Below are 17835 nucleotides of genomic sequence, written 5' to 3' on the forward strand. Positions count from 1 at the left end.
ATTAACTTAAGGTAAAGTATTGACAGAAACAGTCTCAAAACTTTTTAAACAGCAGCTCAGATCAGTTTTAGCCCAGTATCCTGGCTTCCCAGAGCGCCATGAGAAGTCCAAGAGAACTAAGCAAACATGTACCAATTCTGTCCTCCATGTACAACCATTCTTAGTATAAGAACTTACTGAAACAGAGGTGATATCCACGTCTAAGCCCTTGGCAAATTTTTCTTCCATTAAACTGCCCAAAAGCCCTTGAAGCCTAAGAAGAACTTTAGCACACATGTTCCATGACATTTGAAAACTTCATTTCATCACTACTTGGCTCTTGAGTTGCAAGAGCTAATGATGACTTCCTGTCTACCTTCTCCATACTGCTTGTACTTTACAGATCTCTATAATATATCACAGTTTAAACATCTGAAAGTCATGCTGAGAATATTAGACATTCTTTATACAGAAGGTATTCCATAAATTATTGATCATTTTCATCACTGTACTTTCACTTGTTCTGTAAGAATCTCCTTGAGATGGGGGACCACTGCTCATCAAAGCTCTGAAAATTTACTGTTTCCTGATAACCATCACAACACAGGATAATTCACGACACAGGAAAACCTTCACAGTGACTTGACACCCCTTCATACAACAGACATCACCTCAGGGGAGAGGATCCTCTTGCCTTTCCAAGAACATAACTGTAAAATGGTACACTATCAGTTTCTATATAAAGAAGTCTACAGTTTAGAGCTAAAAGAAACTAGATCATCTATAGAGACTTCCTTTAAATCACTGGCCATTACGCATGGCTTTCAGTTCTGGACATGATCGGTTGTTCCAGTGGTAGGAGAACTACTAAGACTTTCTCACAAGCACCCACTAACAGCCAAGACTACCACTGCTTACTAACATTAGTACTCAACACTTCCTCAAAAAAAAAAATCACCAGTCATATTTAGAAACAGGGACTTTTGTGCACTTTGAATAAAAAAGGAAGAGCAAAAAATGAGCTTGCCTTCCACAGAAAACCAGGCAGCACCTACAGTGCATGCACTAGTTTAGAGTCAATCCCACGCAGGAAAACGTCAAAAAATAGCTATTACAGCTCGTGTCTAAAAAGAAAGTGTATTCTTCCCCCTCAGAATCTATTTTTAATATTTCATCTGATTTCAGAAGGCAGGAAAGAGGCAATGGAAAGCCCCTCTTTGAAAAGGTGCCTGGAAAAAGCAGGTTTGTTCCAGAGAGGCATGTTAAATGAAAAATTCTCCCCATGGGACTCCCATAAGGCTACTCTTCTTCAAACCACAGGCAGAAGACATCTACCTGATGGGTAGCTATCTAGACTCAAAGAAAAAATTTACTTATTTTGAGTCTTGTACAACTCCCTTTACAGTAAATATGCATAATGCTCCTATTTCTGGTTTCATATAAATAACAATGCAGTCACTGTATATAAGACCAAGGTCTATTACCATCACCTGTGAGTGAAACAGGCAAGAGTTAAGTTTAAGCTCCTCTTTTAAATTTAACACATCTCAGCTAGAACTGAGAAGAGGGAAAAATTCTGCCTTGGCAAACTAATCAGGGCAGAACAGGTGTTAATTGTGCTGCTAAACTTCAAGTGAAAACTCTAATCACGTGGTTGATTGACTCATTTCTTACATTTATAGTTGCACCTTCTTCATACCTGTTCTTACCATAAAACAGAAATAACGCTTTATTGGTGTCGTGGGTTAGGCTGAGTCCGTCAACCAAACCCACGCAGCTCTCCCAGTCCAGTAAAATGGAGAGGAGAGAAAAAAAAAAATGTAATAAAAGAGCTGAGGATCGAGACAGGAACAGAGGAGCACCCACCAACCACGGTCCCGGGCAAAAGAGGCTTTTTCTTAATGCAAAACTATTTATTAACAGCTACCTAGAAAGAGAAAAGCACACAAAAACGGTTACTTAAGAGAATAATGAGAAAACAAGGCCAGGTCTTAAAACCAACACCACTCCCCCCCACCTTTGCCTCTTCTTCCCAGCTCTACCTCCTCCCCCCAGCGGCGCAGGGGGCAGGGAATGGGGGAGTGCAGGTCAGTTCATTCCAAGTTGTTACTGCCGCTTCTCTTAAAGGAAAAGGAGTCCTTACACCGTTGTCCCTTGCTCCAGCGGATCCCCTACTCACGGCGAAGGCGTGAATCCTGCCCGCTGGGGGGCAAATCCTTACCCCATCGGATTTGCCCCAAGTGCGGGCTTTACCAGTCCTGGGCTTTTAAGGAGCTGTAGCCACTCACTCTGGCGTGGGTCATCAACAAACTTTAAATGTGCTCCGGTGTGGGTCGTCATGCCGACCTTAAATGCGTCTCCATAGAAACTTTAAATGCGTAAATGCGTAAAATGCGTAAAATGCGTAAAATGCGTAAAATGCGTAAAATGCGTAAAATGCGTAAAATGCGTAAAATGCGTAAAATGCGTAAAATGCGTAAAATGCGTAAAATGCGTAAAATGCGTAAAATGCGTAAAATGCGTAAAATGCGTAAAATGCGTAAAATGCGTAAAATGCGTAAAATGCGTAAAATGCGTAAATGCGTAAAATGCGTAAAATGCGTAAAATGCGTAAAATGCGTAAAATGCGTAAAATGCGTAAAATGCGTAAAATGCGTAAAATGCGTAAAATGCGTAAAATGCGTAAAATGCGTAAAATGCGTAAAATGCGTAAAATGCGTAAAATGCGTAAAATGCGTAAAATGCGTAAAATGCGTAAAATGCGTAAAATGCGTAAAATGCGTAAAATGCGTAAAAGTGTCTCTACCTGTGCCCATGATTCACAATAGTCTCAGGCTTAGGCATCTCTTTCCAACGTGGGTCATCCACTGGTTGCGAGTGGGTTTTCTGCTTGCTCCACCGAGGACTGTTTGTTAGAAGGGGCCGCTCACAAGGGGGACTCAGCCGCGGCACACGTTGTTCCGTTCCATCTTCACTGACCTCTTAGCTGTGTGGCCGTTTCTCTTAGATTTCAGTCCTGTCTGGGTGAACTCGGCCCGGTGGGCGCCCCGGCAGCGGGGCTCTCCCCGAGTTCCCCAAGTGGCTCCGCCGCCGCCATCCTCGACGGAGCGGGCACCGGCATGGAGCGGGCCCGGCCCGGACCAGGCCAGGCCGCCGGCCCGGCCGGGAGCCGGGAGCGGGGGCCGTGCCCCCCTCTCCCCTCTCCTCGCTCCTGGGCAAAGGCACCCCTTTCCGGTTCCTTTGTCCGACGTAAATAGGGCAATTCGCAGAGGCGCCGATTGGGTCAAGCCCCGAGGGGGACGGGAGTCCGGTCTGATGGGCAGCTTGTGCCACCCGGACCTCCCCCCCCCCACTTCAAACCATAACATTCCACCCCTCGCCTCTGCGGATTCCCTATTGAGGCACAATTTCAGTTACATCAACAAGAACACAGATTTTGCAAACAATATTGAACAAGAACAAGCTTTTCATAAACAATCCACCCCTGGTACCTTCACCAGTCACAACAAGCTGAGCTTTCCAAGGTCCTTCTGTTTTTCACCACTATGCAGTCCATGTTTTGCCCGTTACCTTTCCCAGTCTCCATCCCTATCTCGAATTCCTCAGCCCCACGTTGGGCGCCAAAAAGACTGTCGTGGGTTAGGCTGAGTCCGTCAACCAAACCCACGCAGCTCTCCCAGTCCAGTAAAATGGAGAGGAGAGAAAAAAAAAATGTAATAAAAGAGCTGAGGATCGAGACAGGAACAGAGGAGCACCCACCAACCACGGTCCCGGGCAAAAGAGGCTTTTTCTTAATGCAAAACTATTTATTAACAGCTACCTAGAAAGAGAAAAGCACACAAAAACGGTTACTTAAGAGAATAACGAGAAAACAAGGCCAGGTCTTAAAACCAACACCACTCCCCCCCACCTTTGCCTCTTCTTCCCAGCTCTACCTCCTCCCCCCAGCGGCGCAGGGGGCAGGGAATGGGGGAGTGCAGGTCAGTTCATTCCAAGTTGTTACTGCCGCTTCTCTTAAAGGAAAAGGAGTCCTTACACCGTTGTCCCTTGCTCCAGCGGATCCCCTACTCACGGCGAAGGCGTGAATCCTGCCCGCTGGGGGGCAAATCCTTACCCCATCGGATTTGCCCCAAGTGCGGGCTTTACCAGTCCTGGGCTTTTAAGGAGCTGTAGCCACTCACTCTGGCGTGGGTCATCAACAAACTTTAAATGTGCTCCGGTGTGGGTCGTCATGCCGACCTTAAATGCGTCTCCATAGAAACTTTAAATGCGTAAATGCGTAAAATGCGTAAAATGCGTAAAATGCGTAAAATGCGTAAAATGCGTAAAATGCGTAAAATGCGTAAAATGCGTAAAATGCGTAAAATGCGTAAAATGCGTAAAATGCGTAAAAGTGTCTCTACCTGTGCCCATGATTCACAATAGTCTCAGGCTTAGGCATCTCTTTCCAACGTGGGTCATCCACTGGTTGCGAGTGGGTTTTCTGCTTGCTCCACCGAGGACTGTTTGTTAGAAGGGGCCGCTCACAAGGGGGACTCAGCCGCGGCACACGTTGTTCCGTTCCATCTTCACTGACCTCTTAGCTGTGTGGCCGTTTCTCTTAGATTTCAGTCCTGTCTGGGTGAACTCGGCCCGGTGGGCGCCCCGGCAGCGGGGCTCTCCCCGAGTTCCCCAAGTGGCTCCGCCGCCGCCATCCTCGACGGAGCGGGCACCGGCATGGAGCGGGCCCGGCCCGGACCAGGCCAGGCCGCCGGCCCGGCCGGGAGCCGGGAGCGGGGGCCGTGCCCCCCTCTCCCCTCTCCTCGCTCCTGGGCAAAGGCACCCCTTTCCGGTTCCTTTGTCCGACGTAAATAGGGCAATTCGCAGAGGCGCCGATTGGGTCAAGCCCCGAGGGGGACGGGAGTCCGGTCTGATGGGCAGCTTGTGCCACCCGGACCTCCCCCCCCCACTTCAAACCATAACAATTGGCTATTTTGACAGGCCATAGTACCACTTTGCAGGTGCTGCAGAACCATTAGAAAGCCAGGGTTTGAAGCACTCCCTTGAGATACCTTGCCTGAGATTACTGAAAGCCAAGGGCATTGAACAAGGTGCTAAACATATGGGGGGTGGACACCCCGCTGATCTCAAGAGGAGAGGGAGACAAGGCTTCTGACAGGGGAAGAGTAGTGAGACAAGAGCCCCAGAGCAGCTGCCTTTCCCAGTAAAGTGCATTCGGAAATGCACGAGAACTCATTCACCCAGACAGCCAAGCGCTCTTCAGGATGAGCTTGCATTTAACAACTCCCTGCCTAAAGCAGCATTTTTCGTCACATTTTCAGGAGCAGCGTATACCAACATCGCTTAAGTCAAATACGAAATCCATGCCACCATTCTGCAGGTGCATTCAGGAGCACCCTGTGTGCTTTCATTAGCTTTTATAGTTTGGCAAGCATTTTATAAATCACTCTCCTAGCTACTTTTATCACATACATGCCTTCTTTCCTAGACAGCTGCCCCAGGAAACCAGGCACATTGAATCCAATCAGGAGAAAGCAAGATATCATTACAGGACAGCATTGTGTCCAGAGACAAAAACGTTGTTCAGTGATCAAACTGGTGAATGGCTGGTAACCACACAGAGCACAGATAGAGCTGGCAGAGCCAACAGGATGAATGACAATATATTAATGTTATACATTTGTGATAGTTTGATGTGTGGGGGGGTGTTCTGGTGGCAGGGGAGGGGGTTTGCTCCCTGTGCCACCAGATCTGAGTCTCATCCCCCCCCGGGGGAGGTTGAGCCAAATTGGTGCCTCTGCAAATTGCCCTATTTAAGTTGGGACAAAGGGGCGGGAAAGAGGCTTTTTGCTCAGGAGCGAGGAGAGAGCAGGAGGGCGCTGCCCTCGCTCCCGGCTCCCGGCCGGGCGGCTGCCCGGGCCCGGGCCGGCGCCATGTGCTCAAGATGGCGCCAGGGGAGCCGCATGGGGGGGGCTCGGGAAGCGCCTCGCTCCCGGGGTGCCCGCCGGGCCGAGCTCCTCTAGAGGAGATTAAGATCTAAGAGAAAACAACCACAACGACCAGGTCAGTTAAGGATGGAGCAGGAGGAGGTGTGCTGGAGCTGAGGCTTCCCTTGCAAATCGGTGTGAGATGGCAGGCGGCCCCCCTGCAGCCAGGGTGTACTCGGCGGAGCAGAGACCCACTCGTGGCCCGTGGAGAAACCCACGTCGGGGAAGAGATGCCTGAGCCCAGGAGAGGTCGTGGAGTAGGGGATGCACGACAAGGTACTGTTAATAATGGGCATGGAATGCACAACGAGGTCGTGGAGGCATCTGGAATCGTGGGACGACCCACGCCGACGCGAGTGGCAGCAGCTCCCTAAGAGGCCGAGACTGGTAAAGCCCGAACTGGTACAATCCATGGGGAAGGATTGCAATCCTGCGGGCAGGACTTACAGTGGAAAAGTTTGGGGACTTTTTTTCCTCGTGAGTAGGGGATCCACCGAAGCAAGGGAAAAATGGTGTAAAGGCTCCTCCTCCTTTAAGAAAGGAGCGGCAGTAAACAACATGGATGAACTGACCTGTACTCCCCCATTCCCTGTCTCCCTGCGCCGCTGGGGGGAAGGCAGAGCCAGGAACGAAAGGAAACGGGGTGGGGAGGTGTTGTTTTAAGATCTGGCCTTGTTTTTTTCTCTCCTCTCAAGTAACCGGTTTCGTTCCCTTTTGTCTTTTGTTTAGTAACTGTTAATAAATTGTTTTTGTTTTAAGAAGAAAGCCTGAGTCATGTTTTGCCCGGGATCATGGTTGGTGGGTTCTCCCTCTCGGTTCTTGTCTCGACCCTCAGTCCAAAAACCACGACAACGTTCTATCCTTTTAGTAAGCTATATGGTCACTTCTATCACCAGCATTATTTTAATGTTTTACTACTGAATATTTGCATAGGTTGACTTTCAAATTTAAAAAGAGGCAGACAAAGAAAAGGAGCCCTCTGTTTCTAAGAGGCAGGAAAAAAAACCAACCAACCAAATAAATCCTCAACCGTCCCTCCACCTCATGTGACTCTTACTACCTTTGTTCCTGGCTGTAAACAATCTCATTCCAAACCCACCTTGTTAGCCAGCATTTGCTGTTGAGCCTCAATTTGTTGCTGCTGGCGTGATGCCATTTCCTGAAGTTCAGCCAGTGTCATATCCATCCTTGGAGCACTGACCTGTCAAAGAAAATACAAAGCATGCTAAGGCTAGAACTTTTAATTGAGCTAGCATGCAACTCAACAGAGCTACTGGAGAAAAGTATGATAAAGGTCTATTAAAAAATAAGAACAAAACTGAGCGTCCAACAAAATAATTAGAAAGAAATGGCATATTTCCATGGTAAAAGAATAAATAGTTCTAAGCTCATACGCATGCGTAGCCCAATCCAGCAACACACATAAGCTGACATCTCTTGAAACATTATATTTCTAGCAAAATCCCAGTAGCATTTTAAATGGGCGTTTCGGAGCCCTTTATAATTAAGCTCAGCGTGAATCAGCTTTGACTGACTGAGCCCAGAATACTCAGCACACAGCAGGATGGATCTGTGGTCGTAGGTGTATCGACGCAATTCAAAGCACTTGAACGTAAGTTGAAGAAAATAGAAAGTTTAAACATAGTGGGGGAAAAAATACCACTGCCCTCAAAGACAGCATCATTATTACATTAGTTGTCTGTTCATGTGTTTCCTGAATCTAGATTCAATCTTATATCCATAATCATACCTTCTGGAGCAAGAATAAATAACAGACAATGGATTCAATGCTGAAACACTAACTGGTCTCAACTTGACATCTGGAACCAAGAGATCTCTGACACAAAACTGAATGTGAAAATAATCAATGAAAGGAAAGGAGAGAATTTTTGATGGGAGAAGCAAAAGTATGCTGAATTTGCTGCTCTAAGATCACCTGTACAAACACAGATATGGCAGCCAATGGGTCTCAGAAACATCTTAAAAACTCAAAGCAAGGGTGATAATCGTTAGAGGCCTCGTGTCTATTTTAGAGCAGTCATCAGCAATGTCTCCAAAACAATCTCTTAGTTTCCAAGATAGGATTTGCACCGATATCTCAAAGGAAGGGAAGCCACCATTTTCACTAGATTGGCCCTTGCATTAAGCACTTACTCCATTCTCTATTCTTCGATCACCAGGCAGTTTCACACCGTTTCTTTTTAAGGTTGGATCGTGAGACCTTTGTCCAGTCCCTAGATAGAAATACAGGAACAGTAAAAGATGGTGAGTAATTTTAGGATATTTCTTATTCCTTTAGACACAGTATTCAATACAAAAGGAGAAAGAGTACAATCATTTTGGTTTAGAATCTGAACACCTGTTCTTCCCACATGCTTACCACTAAGAGACACCTAAGTAATGACACTAGGCATTTTTACAAAGAGGTTGCTGTACGATGTCAACATTTATTTTAAAATATAGGACAGTTTAAAAATTAGACAAACAAAAAAACTTAATCAACAGTATGGTATTTCAGTATTTCTCCTGCAGTCAACAGGCAGTTGGACCTAGAAAGTCTGCATTACAAATGCATAGTAACAAAAACGCGTTCCCCTCTGCAAACACCACAACAATAACTGGTTAATTCATAGAGAGGCATTTGGACCAGCATCTTAAATCCAGCATCTAGACGTTCTGGTGTGCCTTTGTCAACTGTCTCTCAGAGAACATGAATAACAACAGTTAAAGCTTAGTCACCTATCATGAAAGACACACCATTTAATCTACAGCTGATTATTTGCACATAAAGTTTAAAAGCACATTTTTTTTTCTTCTTCCTGGCAGTCATTGTGACAGTAAAGATGCTACTTCACTGGAATTCTACTTTAAGGTTTCCATCAAATTACATACAAACGGTGTTCAGATGCCAAATACCAAGCTCACTCATTTCCCTGTAGGACACATTTACTACAGGACGAAGCCATGTCTGTTAGTTTCTTGCCAATTTGATACCTATTTCAAGAGCATACTCCCGCAAGACTAACTGCAGAACTCCTAACTATTCATTCGCTCTTCCTCAAGCATATTGCTTAGCAATGCTGTGCCCAATAAAATGCCAATAAGCCTTATACTACAAGCACCTTAGACTTGAAAAATTACATCCTGACAACACTGCACTGCAAGATCCTTAGTAGGTAGAAATGGCACAGCTTTAACTTTTCATGTACTCATTCTGTCTTCGTTATGCATTTCGAACACCAAGATACATTTAGCCATTTTAACATATGCCAGGTACAATGCCACTTAACACAGACTCAGTATTTCCAATACCAAGGAAGATTAACCAAGGGTGAAAACAGAAAAAGGGGAAGAAGAAGAATCCATTAGACTGATGTAAAGATAAAAGTCTTAAGGATTCTACTGAAGAGGTTAATATGAGATGCACAGAAAAACCCTGAAAAGCAAGAAGTAATTTTCTTTGTAAGTTTCTGTCCTGGTTTTAGCTGGGGCAGAGTCAGCTCTTCTTTTTAGCAGCCAAAAGAGCTCCCTGTTTTGGTTTTACACAGAGGCTCACTCTGAGAAGAATGTTGACAGTGCACTGATGTTTGTAGCTGGCACTGAGGTCTCAAGGACTTTTCAGCCTGCCGGGTTCTTGCCAGTGTGCAGGAGCACAACACGATAAGGGGGAGCATGGCCAGGACAAGCGGTCCACGACTCTTCCTTACGATTTGTACCTAAACTTAAGATTGAGGGCCAGACTGGCCAATTAGTATTCCATATCATGCAGCCTCATGCCCAGTATAAGACTGAGGGTCAGCTGGAAAGAAGGGATTTTTGCCCTTACGGGACTCTCACTTTCGGGCTCTCAGAGTGTTTTCTCTCTCTCTCGCTTTCTGTCTCGGGGCCTCCCGTTCATCTGGGATTGCAGTATTGAGTTTTATCCGTTTTGGGATTGCAGCTTTGGAACAAGACGGGCCTCAGTCAAGGGGTGGTGAGCAATTACACTGTACATCACTCGTTTGTATATGTTTATCCTTGTACATATCTGTATATATATAGCAGTATATATATATATGTAGCAGTAGTAGTAAATTGTTCTTATCTCAACCCACGGGTCTCTTTTCTTTTTCCTCTTTGATTCTCTCCCTCATCCCTGGGGGTGGGGGAGGGTGAGAGAGAGACTGTATAGGGTTTAGTTGCCGGAGCGGCCTAACCTACAACAGTTTCACATGTAGATTTAGAATGCATGGATATTAACGTTCTCAGAGGACTTGACTGAGCAGTTCATTTAATGCTATTCCTGCAACTAACACGAATGCGTAGAATGTGGGAGAAACATCAAAGAACTCTATCTTTTGCCAAGTATGCTAAGTTTATCACCCTGGTAAAGTATTATCCAGGTTAAACATCCTAGACTCAAATAATAAATTACATTACTGGACAACAGCTTGGTTACTAGAAGAGAAGAGACTACCACAGATCTCTAGATACTTAGCTGTGGCTAATATATTTAACGCAGGATGCCCTTGGATGCTGCGGTGATGACCAGCTCTAGAAAACCCGCAAGAGTTTCAATTTGAATTTGTTGCCCTCAGATCTGGCAAGGGAGGATTACTTTTACTAAAATGAACAAATTTTCTGTTACTAGCATTCTCTATTCATGAGAAAATAATGGCTAGACCAAAAAGGGCTGCAACACCATACTGACTACCAACATGAATAAATAACATACACAAGCCGTTTCTTTAACCTTAAGGAACAAAATGAAACTTAGACAAACAAACCAGCTGAGATTAACACCTACCTGCTTCCCGGCTGGGAGAGCGTTCATGTCGAAGAAAGAAACGAACCTCATTTCTCTGCATCCCAAAGCGCTGCAAAATATCCAGCATCCGTTCATTATCGGCTATGGGACGTTCTGAAAAGGTAAAAATCCAGTTGACTATGACATCCCTGTGTTGTTCAGGTATATACCAAAACAAAACAAAGATACCTGCCCATCACCTTTCACTTGAACACCTGTTATTACTCAGGTGCAGTGTGTGCACCTAACCCTTGCCCTCACCCAAGGCATTTCTGCCTTTCCCTTAGGGAGGCATTGCACCACTCCCTGCTTCTGAAGTTAAACCAACACCTCCAAAAAAGCAGATACAGCCCTTTAAAAGTCCGCCCCTGAAGGGAGAAGCTGAGGCTCCATCTCAGCCCAAGGGGAAGTCAACAGGCAATTTAGAGCTTTCAGCACCAGTGCCATAGTTTTGTATTTGCAAATCATCTTGCCCACTCACCACCACAGGAAACACGCTGGCAAACCTTTTACTCCACTTCTGTGGTACCTCACACAAAGTTATTTCCCAGTCATTCCCACTCCCTCCTTAAACGCTCCTCTCTCTCAATTCCTACAGGCACTCGGTTACTTCCTATTCCAACGAGAATTAAGAGAGATGCAAAACTGTCGGAGAAGAGGAGAAGCTCTTTTAATGCTTCCTAAGGATAGTGATCAAATGCTGGATTGCAGCCCTTGAGTTCAAGCTCAGGGAGAAGCATTCAATACTCTGAAGAGGCTCCTAGGCAGTACCCCATGGGCCCGATCCTCCTCAAGGCATCACAGCTTCTGTCACTTCAAGTATTCTCCTGCAGCTCTTGTCACCCATAGATCTGGCTCATTCTCTTAGTAAGTTTCATGGAAGTTCAGATTACATACATTTTGAAAATTCTTCTTCTGACAAACCTGGAAAAGCTGAACTATTTTGGATTCACAGCTCAGACAGTGAAAAGTGACTCCGATAAGAACTTGCCATTTTCTTTCAGTTAAGATGAAGTTTCTTTAAAAATTACATGCATAAGTTCCACTGAATGTCCTTTCCTGCTCTTGTTCCCAAGTTTGGGATTCAGTCACATCTCTAATTCTTAAGCCTTACATGTTGCTTTTTTATATTACAAAAATCCAGTGGGAGTCTACATCTACCACCTTCATTTACCTGTACTCCTCCCTTTCCGTATTACTGTTCTTCCAAAATTTACACGCTTCATAGCAGGGCATTCACAGACAGCATATAATTAGAATTACTTATTGGTAGCTAAATCTTTACATAAAACCAAATTCTATTGTTATAGTAGACATTTTACCACACATTTTTATGCCTGTTTTAAAGGTGATGGCAACTAGGTGCTCAATATATCATAGTAGTCAACTTTACATAGTCAGGATACCATCATAGTATCTTATGACAACACCTGAGACTCACGATCAGGTTGGATCCATTTGTGCTGGGTGCCAAACCAACAGAAGATATTGTTCCTAGCCCAAGAAATAAGACAAGCAGACAAAGACTGAAATTAAATACCACCACTTTTGCACCAGTTTCATTTTTCCTGACGTTGCTTTTGTTGGATGTTTCCTTTCATTATTTAAGCAAGGGGAGGGAAAAAAAGAAAAAAACCACACACAACCAGAGTGTAGTTCGTTCATATTCAACAGAGACTAATTCTAAGTCACTATCTTAATATGGAATAATCATTTCAGGGGAAAAAATTGTTGGGTGTTAAGTACAAATGTTGTCAGTTTCAGAAGAAGAGGAGCTACTAACATATGTTTTCAGCCTGTGAAAAGCTCTTTTCAACATAAAAGTGTTTCTTTAAATGTAAATGCTGCAGCTGCGCTCAAGCAATCTAGGAAGGAAAATTTCTGGAGTCACTGTCAAAAGAGATTAGCTTTACAGAATAAGCAAGTAGGTCACTGTTACAGAAAAAGCAGTCTCTTGGCGGTTACTTGTCTAGACATCTAAAAAAGCTCTTCATCTGCTAAACCTTAATTCAAGAGGAAAAAAAAGGCAAAAACAACAGTACCACTGTCATATTTCCATCTTAAAGAATGTACAGCAGGCTTATGAGACAGATTTCCAGCAGCTCAGCAATACTTCAATTGAAACTCTATAATCAAGGGAGATGCCCTTTACACAAGGCTTCTGTCAATACCACTCAGTGACTTCAAAGGAAGGTCAAAGAGATTTTCAAATACCAAACAAAACTAGATTTGGAAAGCTCAAGAAGATAGGACAAACAATCAGACTTTATTTTTTTCAATTCCCCTTCTCATTAAAAAAAAATAAATCTTTATACACATACATACCTTTAGACTGCTTTCCACTGTGGCCGAGGGAGTTGCCTAACAGAATTCTGGCAATAATGGGAGGATCGAGAAAGTTTGCTCAGATACTCATTAAATTTCAGGCAAAACTGGGAGGTCAGCGAGAGTAGTAAACTTGCCCCCTTCAGGGAGCAGAGTGCCTCAAGCACTCTGCAGCGATCTTTCAAAGTACACTTAATAAAGTCTGACAACAGAAGCTAAAATGCCTGAGCAGGCGTCAGAAAGAGAAAGACACAAGCTCTTTAAGAAGGATCTCAGTAATTGAAGTCTGAGAAGTCAATTTCCAACATAAATCTTTTGTTTCTATCCCACAAGGTTAGCTGCCATGCACCATGTTTGTTTTAAAATAAATTTGTTCAGTGTAAAACACAAACAAAATAGAAGTCATGGCATATCTTGGCAAAACAAGATAGTGAACTTTGCTGACATCTAAAATGAGATCAGATGAAAGCTAAAAGTATTTCTCTCCCTCCCCTCAAAAAAAAAAAAAACCCAAGATATACATGAAAACATACCTTGCAAATGGTTACCACTGGATGTTATACAGACGCTTCAGAAAGGCTATATTTTATCTGAAACAATACGCACATGCTTCATCCAGTACTCAAGTCTTTTAATGTTACATGATTTGAGACTACCACATTTTTTGTTACCAAGTACAATTTGAAACTGTATACAGTTTTAGACATACCAGTGTTTGTATACAGAAGTAAATAATCAGTAAATATGACAGGATCAGTGAAAGGAACAAGAATAATTTGGTTTCTAACACAATTGTCAAGGTTTTCACTGTATAAATAGACAATACTTTTTTTGTCTTACGACAATAGCTGTGCAAGTAACATTTAGATATCTGTTCTCATGGTATATCATGACATCTTTGCACTGATTAATCTCAGAAAAGATTCTCTGCTTCACTTGGTGTTTCCATGTCCAGATTATTTCCTTACATCTCCTCAAGTACCACATCAGCTGATAACTTGATTTTAGAGATAAACCTCCATGCATTCTATGGCCCCACTCACCAAGAAGTTCACTTTTCAGCTTAACAAGACCATTTGGACACTAAGTACTGGCAGACTTCACTTGCCTCTCAGCATAGGTGGTCTCCCTTGATTCCAGGACAATCTTGCTGCCCTTTCTAGCATACTCTACATCAACATCTCAAAAGCCAATCAAGAATCCAGGTTCAGGAAACACAGCCAGTTGAGTTACCCACTCTAGCAGGGCTCCAGCTTTGGTGACGACAGAAGAACCCTGTCCCTCACCACAACCTGTGGTCTTTAGCCTTGGCCTCATGCCCTGTTAACTATAAATTCAGTGATTTTATCTAAACCTTTATTTTATTTGTCTTTCACTGTAGACTTTGGTATTGTGTTGATTACAGTTGGACAAAGATGTACAATTAAAAAAACAAAACACTTCTTTCCTGAAAGACCTCTTTCCATGCTGGATTTATGATTTTATGTTACTATTATTTATAAAGAAAAGATGCTTTCTTTCCCAAGAGGAAGAAAAAGTTTCTGTTGCATTTTTTAAACTCAGAAATATCAGAAACATTACATCTCTGTTAGAAGAGGCTAAAAATCAAGAGACAACTCAGGTATCTCGTGCTATTAAACATCCAGCTCATGAAGACTTCTTTGAACAGGTGTGAGCCTGAGCCAAGAGCAGAGAAAGACAGGAACATAAGCCCTTATGATCTGATTCTTTTATAATTTTGTTGAAGCATCTCAAAAAAGTACATCTAATATCCTTATTTTTCATTACTTGAAATCCGGAAATTCATCTATTTTACACCTTTGGATGGCTACCAGTATCTAATGAGTATCATGGAGAGAGGAGATAGTCAAGAGTCCTTTCCCATTAAAGCCATGAAATGTTAGTCATACTTATGATTTGCTTGTTAACATGTTCTCTAGTTTCAAAGGAGCACTGCAAGCCAGGGAAATTCAAACATCCAAGAGAAATTCAGCAAGAACACGGAATGGAAAAAAAAAACCCACACCACACAATCACATACCTGAAACCCTCTTACACAAGCTTAAAAGGATAGGACACAGTCAAAAGTAGTTTCTACGTCCTCCCTCCCAACCATCTCACAGCTCCTTTAGAGAAGGTCACATCAGGTAACTCCTACTACTTCTGGTAACACTCCTTCCCTTCCAAACTCAATTAACATGATCAGGAATAACAAAGATGTCATCAGAAGAAGGAAGTTTTCCTTTGCCACTGCAAGTGAAAACAGCTATGAGGTTGAAGAAATTATTCTGACCGGGTCACAAAACTACTGATACTTATTACTTCAGAAACCCCACACAGGCCACTGGGATCCCACTATGGGGAGAAGAAGGAAGAGAAAACAACTCCCCCACACCATTTGAAGACTCATTTGAGTCAGAAGAGGGCTGCATATACACAAGAACACCTGCATGCTTGATTCCCCTTCTTTAGCTTTTAACTCATTTTTCCACACGTGAGCCTTTCTGTAGATGCATTATCACACAGCAGATCTGATGAAGAGATTAGCAAAACTGTAAAGCAGAAGCCCTCTGGGACAGGACCACGGCTGTCAGGTCTCTGTGCACTACCTTATTAGAATCAGTGAACGGCCACTAATTCACAAACTGCAAGCCTCACCTACCTGAGCCACACCACACTTCAGCCAGGTGGCACTCGCTCTCACCAGGCTCCTTGCACAGCTCCACCACATCTCTGCAGGTTGTTTCGGGCGTGATTGGCACCTCAGTGAAGTGCTGCTCATTGTTACTGAGGTACACTGTCAGAAACATCTGGAAAAGACAAAGGCAACAGCACATGGTTACTTTATAACACAAAGCCAGACTGCACACTGGAGTCACAACCCTCATTAAATGCATCATTTTCAACACAACCGTAGAATTTCTTATCAACTACTGTGCATATAGAATTTTGAAACAAAATCAAATTTCTTTTCAAGGTACAAACAAGTGAGACACGTTGCAAGTTATTCTCTGCTCAACTAAATTACATTGCTGGAGGATTGTCTGGTTTTAAATCTGGACCTACTGCTCCTTCCTTCTCTCAAGGTGATGTATCAGAACTCCTCCTACCTTACTATACATATATACTGCACCCATTTGACACAGCAGGAGTAGTCATCTAGAGCTCAGAAATATTCTTTACAGTGAAAAAGCAATGGCAATTACATCTTTTTTTTAAAAAAAAAAAACAACAACACAACAAAAAAAAGAGCTTAGTACATAGGCAGTGAAGTGGAAACATATTTACATTTCCTTAACACATTTCATCCAAAGGTTTCTTAGAAACACAAGACAACTTGTTACGCCCTTAGTTTCAGTCTGAATACTCCCCAAAACGCCCTTCACAGGAAAGCAAGGATATTTACTTGGCTTCCTCTTCACAGCTGTAGAAGATCCCTGATCTTTGGTTATTATTCTGTATAAACACACCATACAGCTAGACGTTATCTTTGCTCATGTCTTTTCTGCCACAACTAGAAAACCAGCATTTTAAAAATGCCTCTGAACACCTCCTCACTGTAGGATAGTAATATTAAACTGCTATCAAAGTTTAGCTGCTAACTAAAAATTAATGTTAATTCTCTTCTGAGACCTATTCTCAACTTCCATATCAGCCAGCTGCTAGTTGCATGACTTCCAGCAACACAAAAATCAGTCAAATGTCTCCAGAAAGCAATTACTCCACTAAGTATTTCAAGCAATAGAATCCTTATCAATAGGCTACACAATTCAGTCTTTTTCATACAGCTAGAAAATCTGTTTCTACAGGAAAAGACCCAAATCCTTGCCTGTCCTCATTTTTAAAGAGTAAAAGGGGTATGCATCCTTACGAACAACAGTTCAAAGGTAAAAAAAAAAGTTCAAATCAAACAAGGTAAGAGAGGTATAAAAATATTCATCTAAATTTAAAGGAAAAAAAGACATTACCACATGCATTATTTCTGTGATTTTGTGTGAATACACTGGAACAAGTAGTTTTGGTGCCACTGCAAAGTGAAATTTAGCCCCATTTTCTTCATCTTTTAGGAATCCCTTCTTGGGGATTCTCCTGGAATACAACCATGCGCAGGAACGTCCCTGATGTCTCCAAAGCCTTTCCAGGGCTCTTTTGAGTGCCTAGATCCCCTCCAGTGCCATGAGAGGAGCTGCCTTTATAAACTTCCACGAAAACACTCCACACTCAGTATGTCTTGTTATACAGACTAAGTATTCATCCCACTTGTGAATAGTATTTTGGGCCCTGGGACTGCATCAGATTCAGCACCAAGAGCACGCAGAGTTTCCGATCTCTGGTTCTGCCCAGCTCCTCAAGACAACAGTCCGATAAATTCCTAAAGACTTCCTACAGATATTCACAGAGCAGAAAAAGTCTGCTGAAAGAGAGCTCAAAACTGCCTGTAAGCCTTTGGAAAATGTTTAGATGCCCTAACCATTTCCTTTTCACGTTATGGTCAAAAAAAATCCAAACACTTGGAGCTTCCAAGGAGAGGAATTAGGAAACAGAATGGGGGGAAATGCAACAGTGGCCACAAAATTCTGGTCACTGACCGATGGAAGCCAGTGAATCCCATGAAGGGCAGGCAGGCAGATGAAGCGGGTCACCCAGTGCTTGAGAATTTTGGCTTGAATCAAGGCTGCTGCTCACTCCACAGCTCTGCTTTTGGAGGGGAGCATCCCACCTGCCAGCCAGGGTCACAGCTGCTCGCCCACGAGCAGC

At 43.4% G+C, this 17835-nt stretch overlaps 1 protein-coding gene across 1 annotated transcript in view; it reads right to left on the bottom strand.

Moving 5' to 3' along the window:
* The window catches only part of TP53BP2 (tumor protein p53 binding protein 2), a 34867-nt gene extending 18980 nt beyond the window's left edge, over positions 1 to 15887 (bottom strand). The window contains exons 1-4 of the mRNA XM_086629729.1: positions 15740 to 15887; positions 10753 to 10866; positions 8121 to 8200; positions 7066 to 7167 (exon numbers count right to left, since the gene is read on the bottom strand). Of these exons, the coding sequence (XP_086485855.1) occupies positions 7066 to 7167; positions 8121 to 8200; positions 10753 to 10866; positions 15740 to 15887 (444 nt within the window). The remainder of the gene's footprint in view (positions 1 to 7065; positions 7168 to 8120; positions 8201 to 10752; positions 10867 to 15739) is intronic.
* Between the last annotated feature and the right edge of the window lie 1948 nt (positions 15888 to 17835).

The sequence above is a fragment of the Tauraco erythrolophus genome, chromosome 2 (assembly GCF_009769465.1).
Source record: "Tauraco erythrolophus isolate bTauEry1 chromosome 2, bTauEry1.pri, whole genome shotgun sequence".
NCBI lineage: Eukaryota > Metazoa > Chordata > Aves > Musophagiformes > Musophagidae > Tauraco > Tauraco erythrolophus.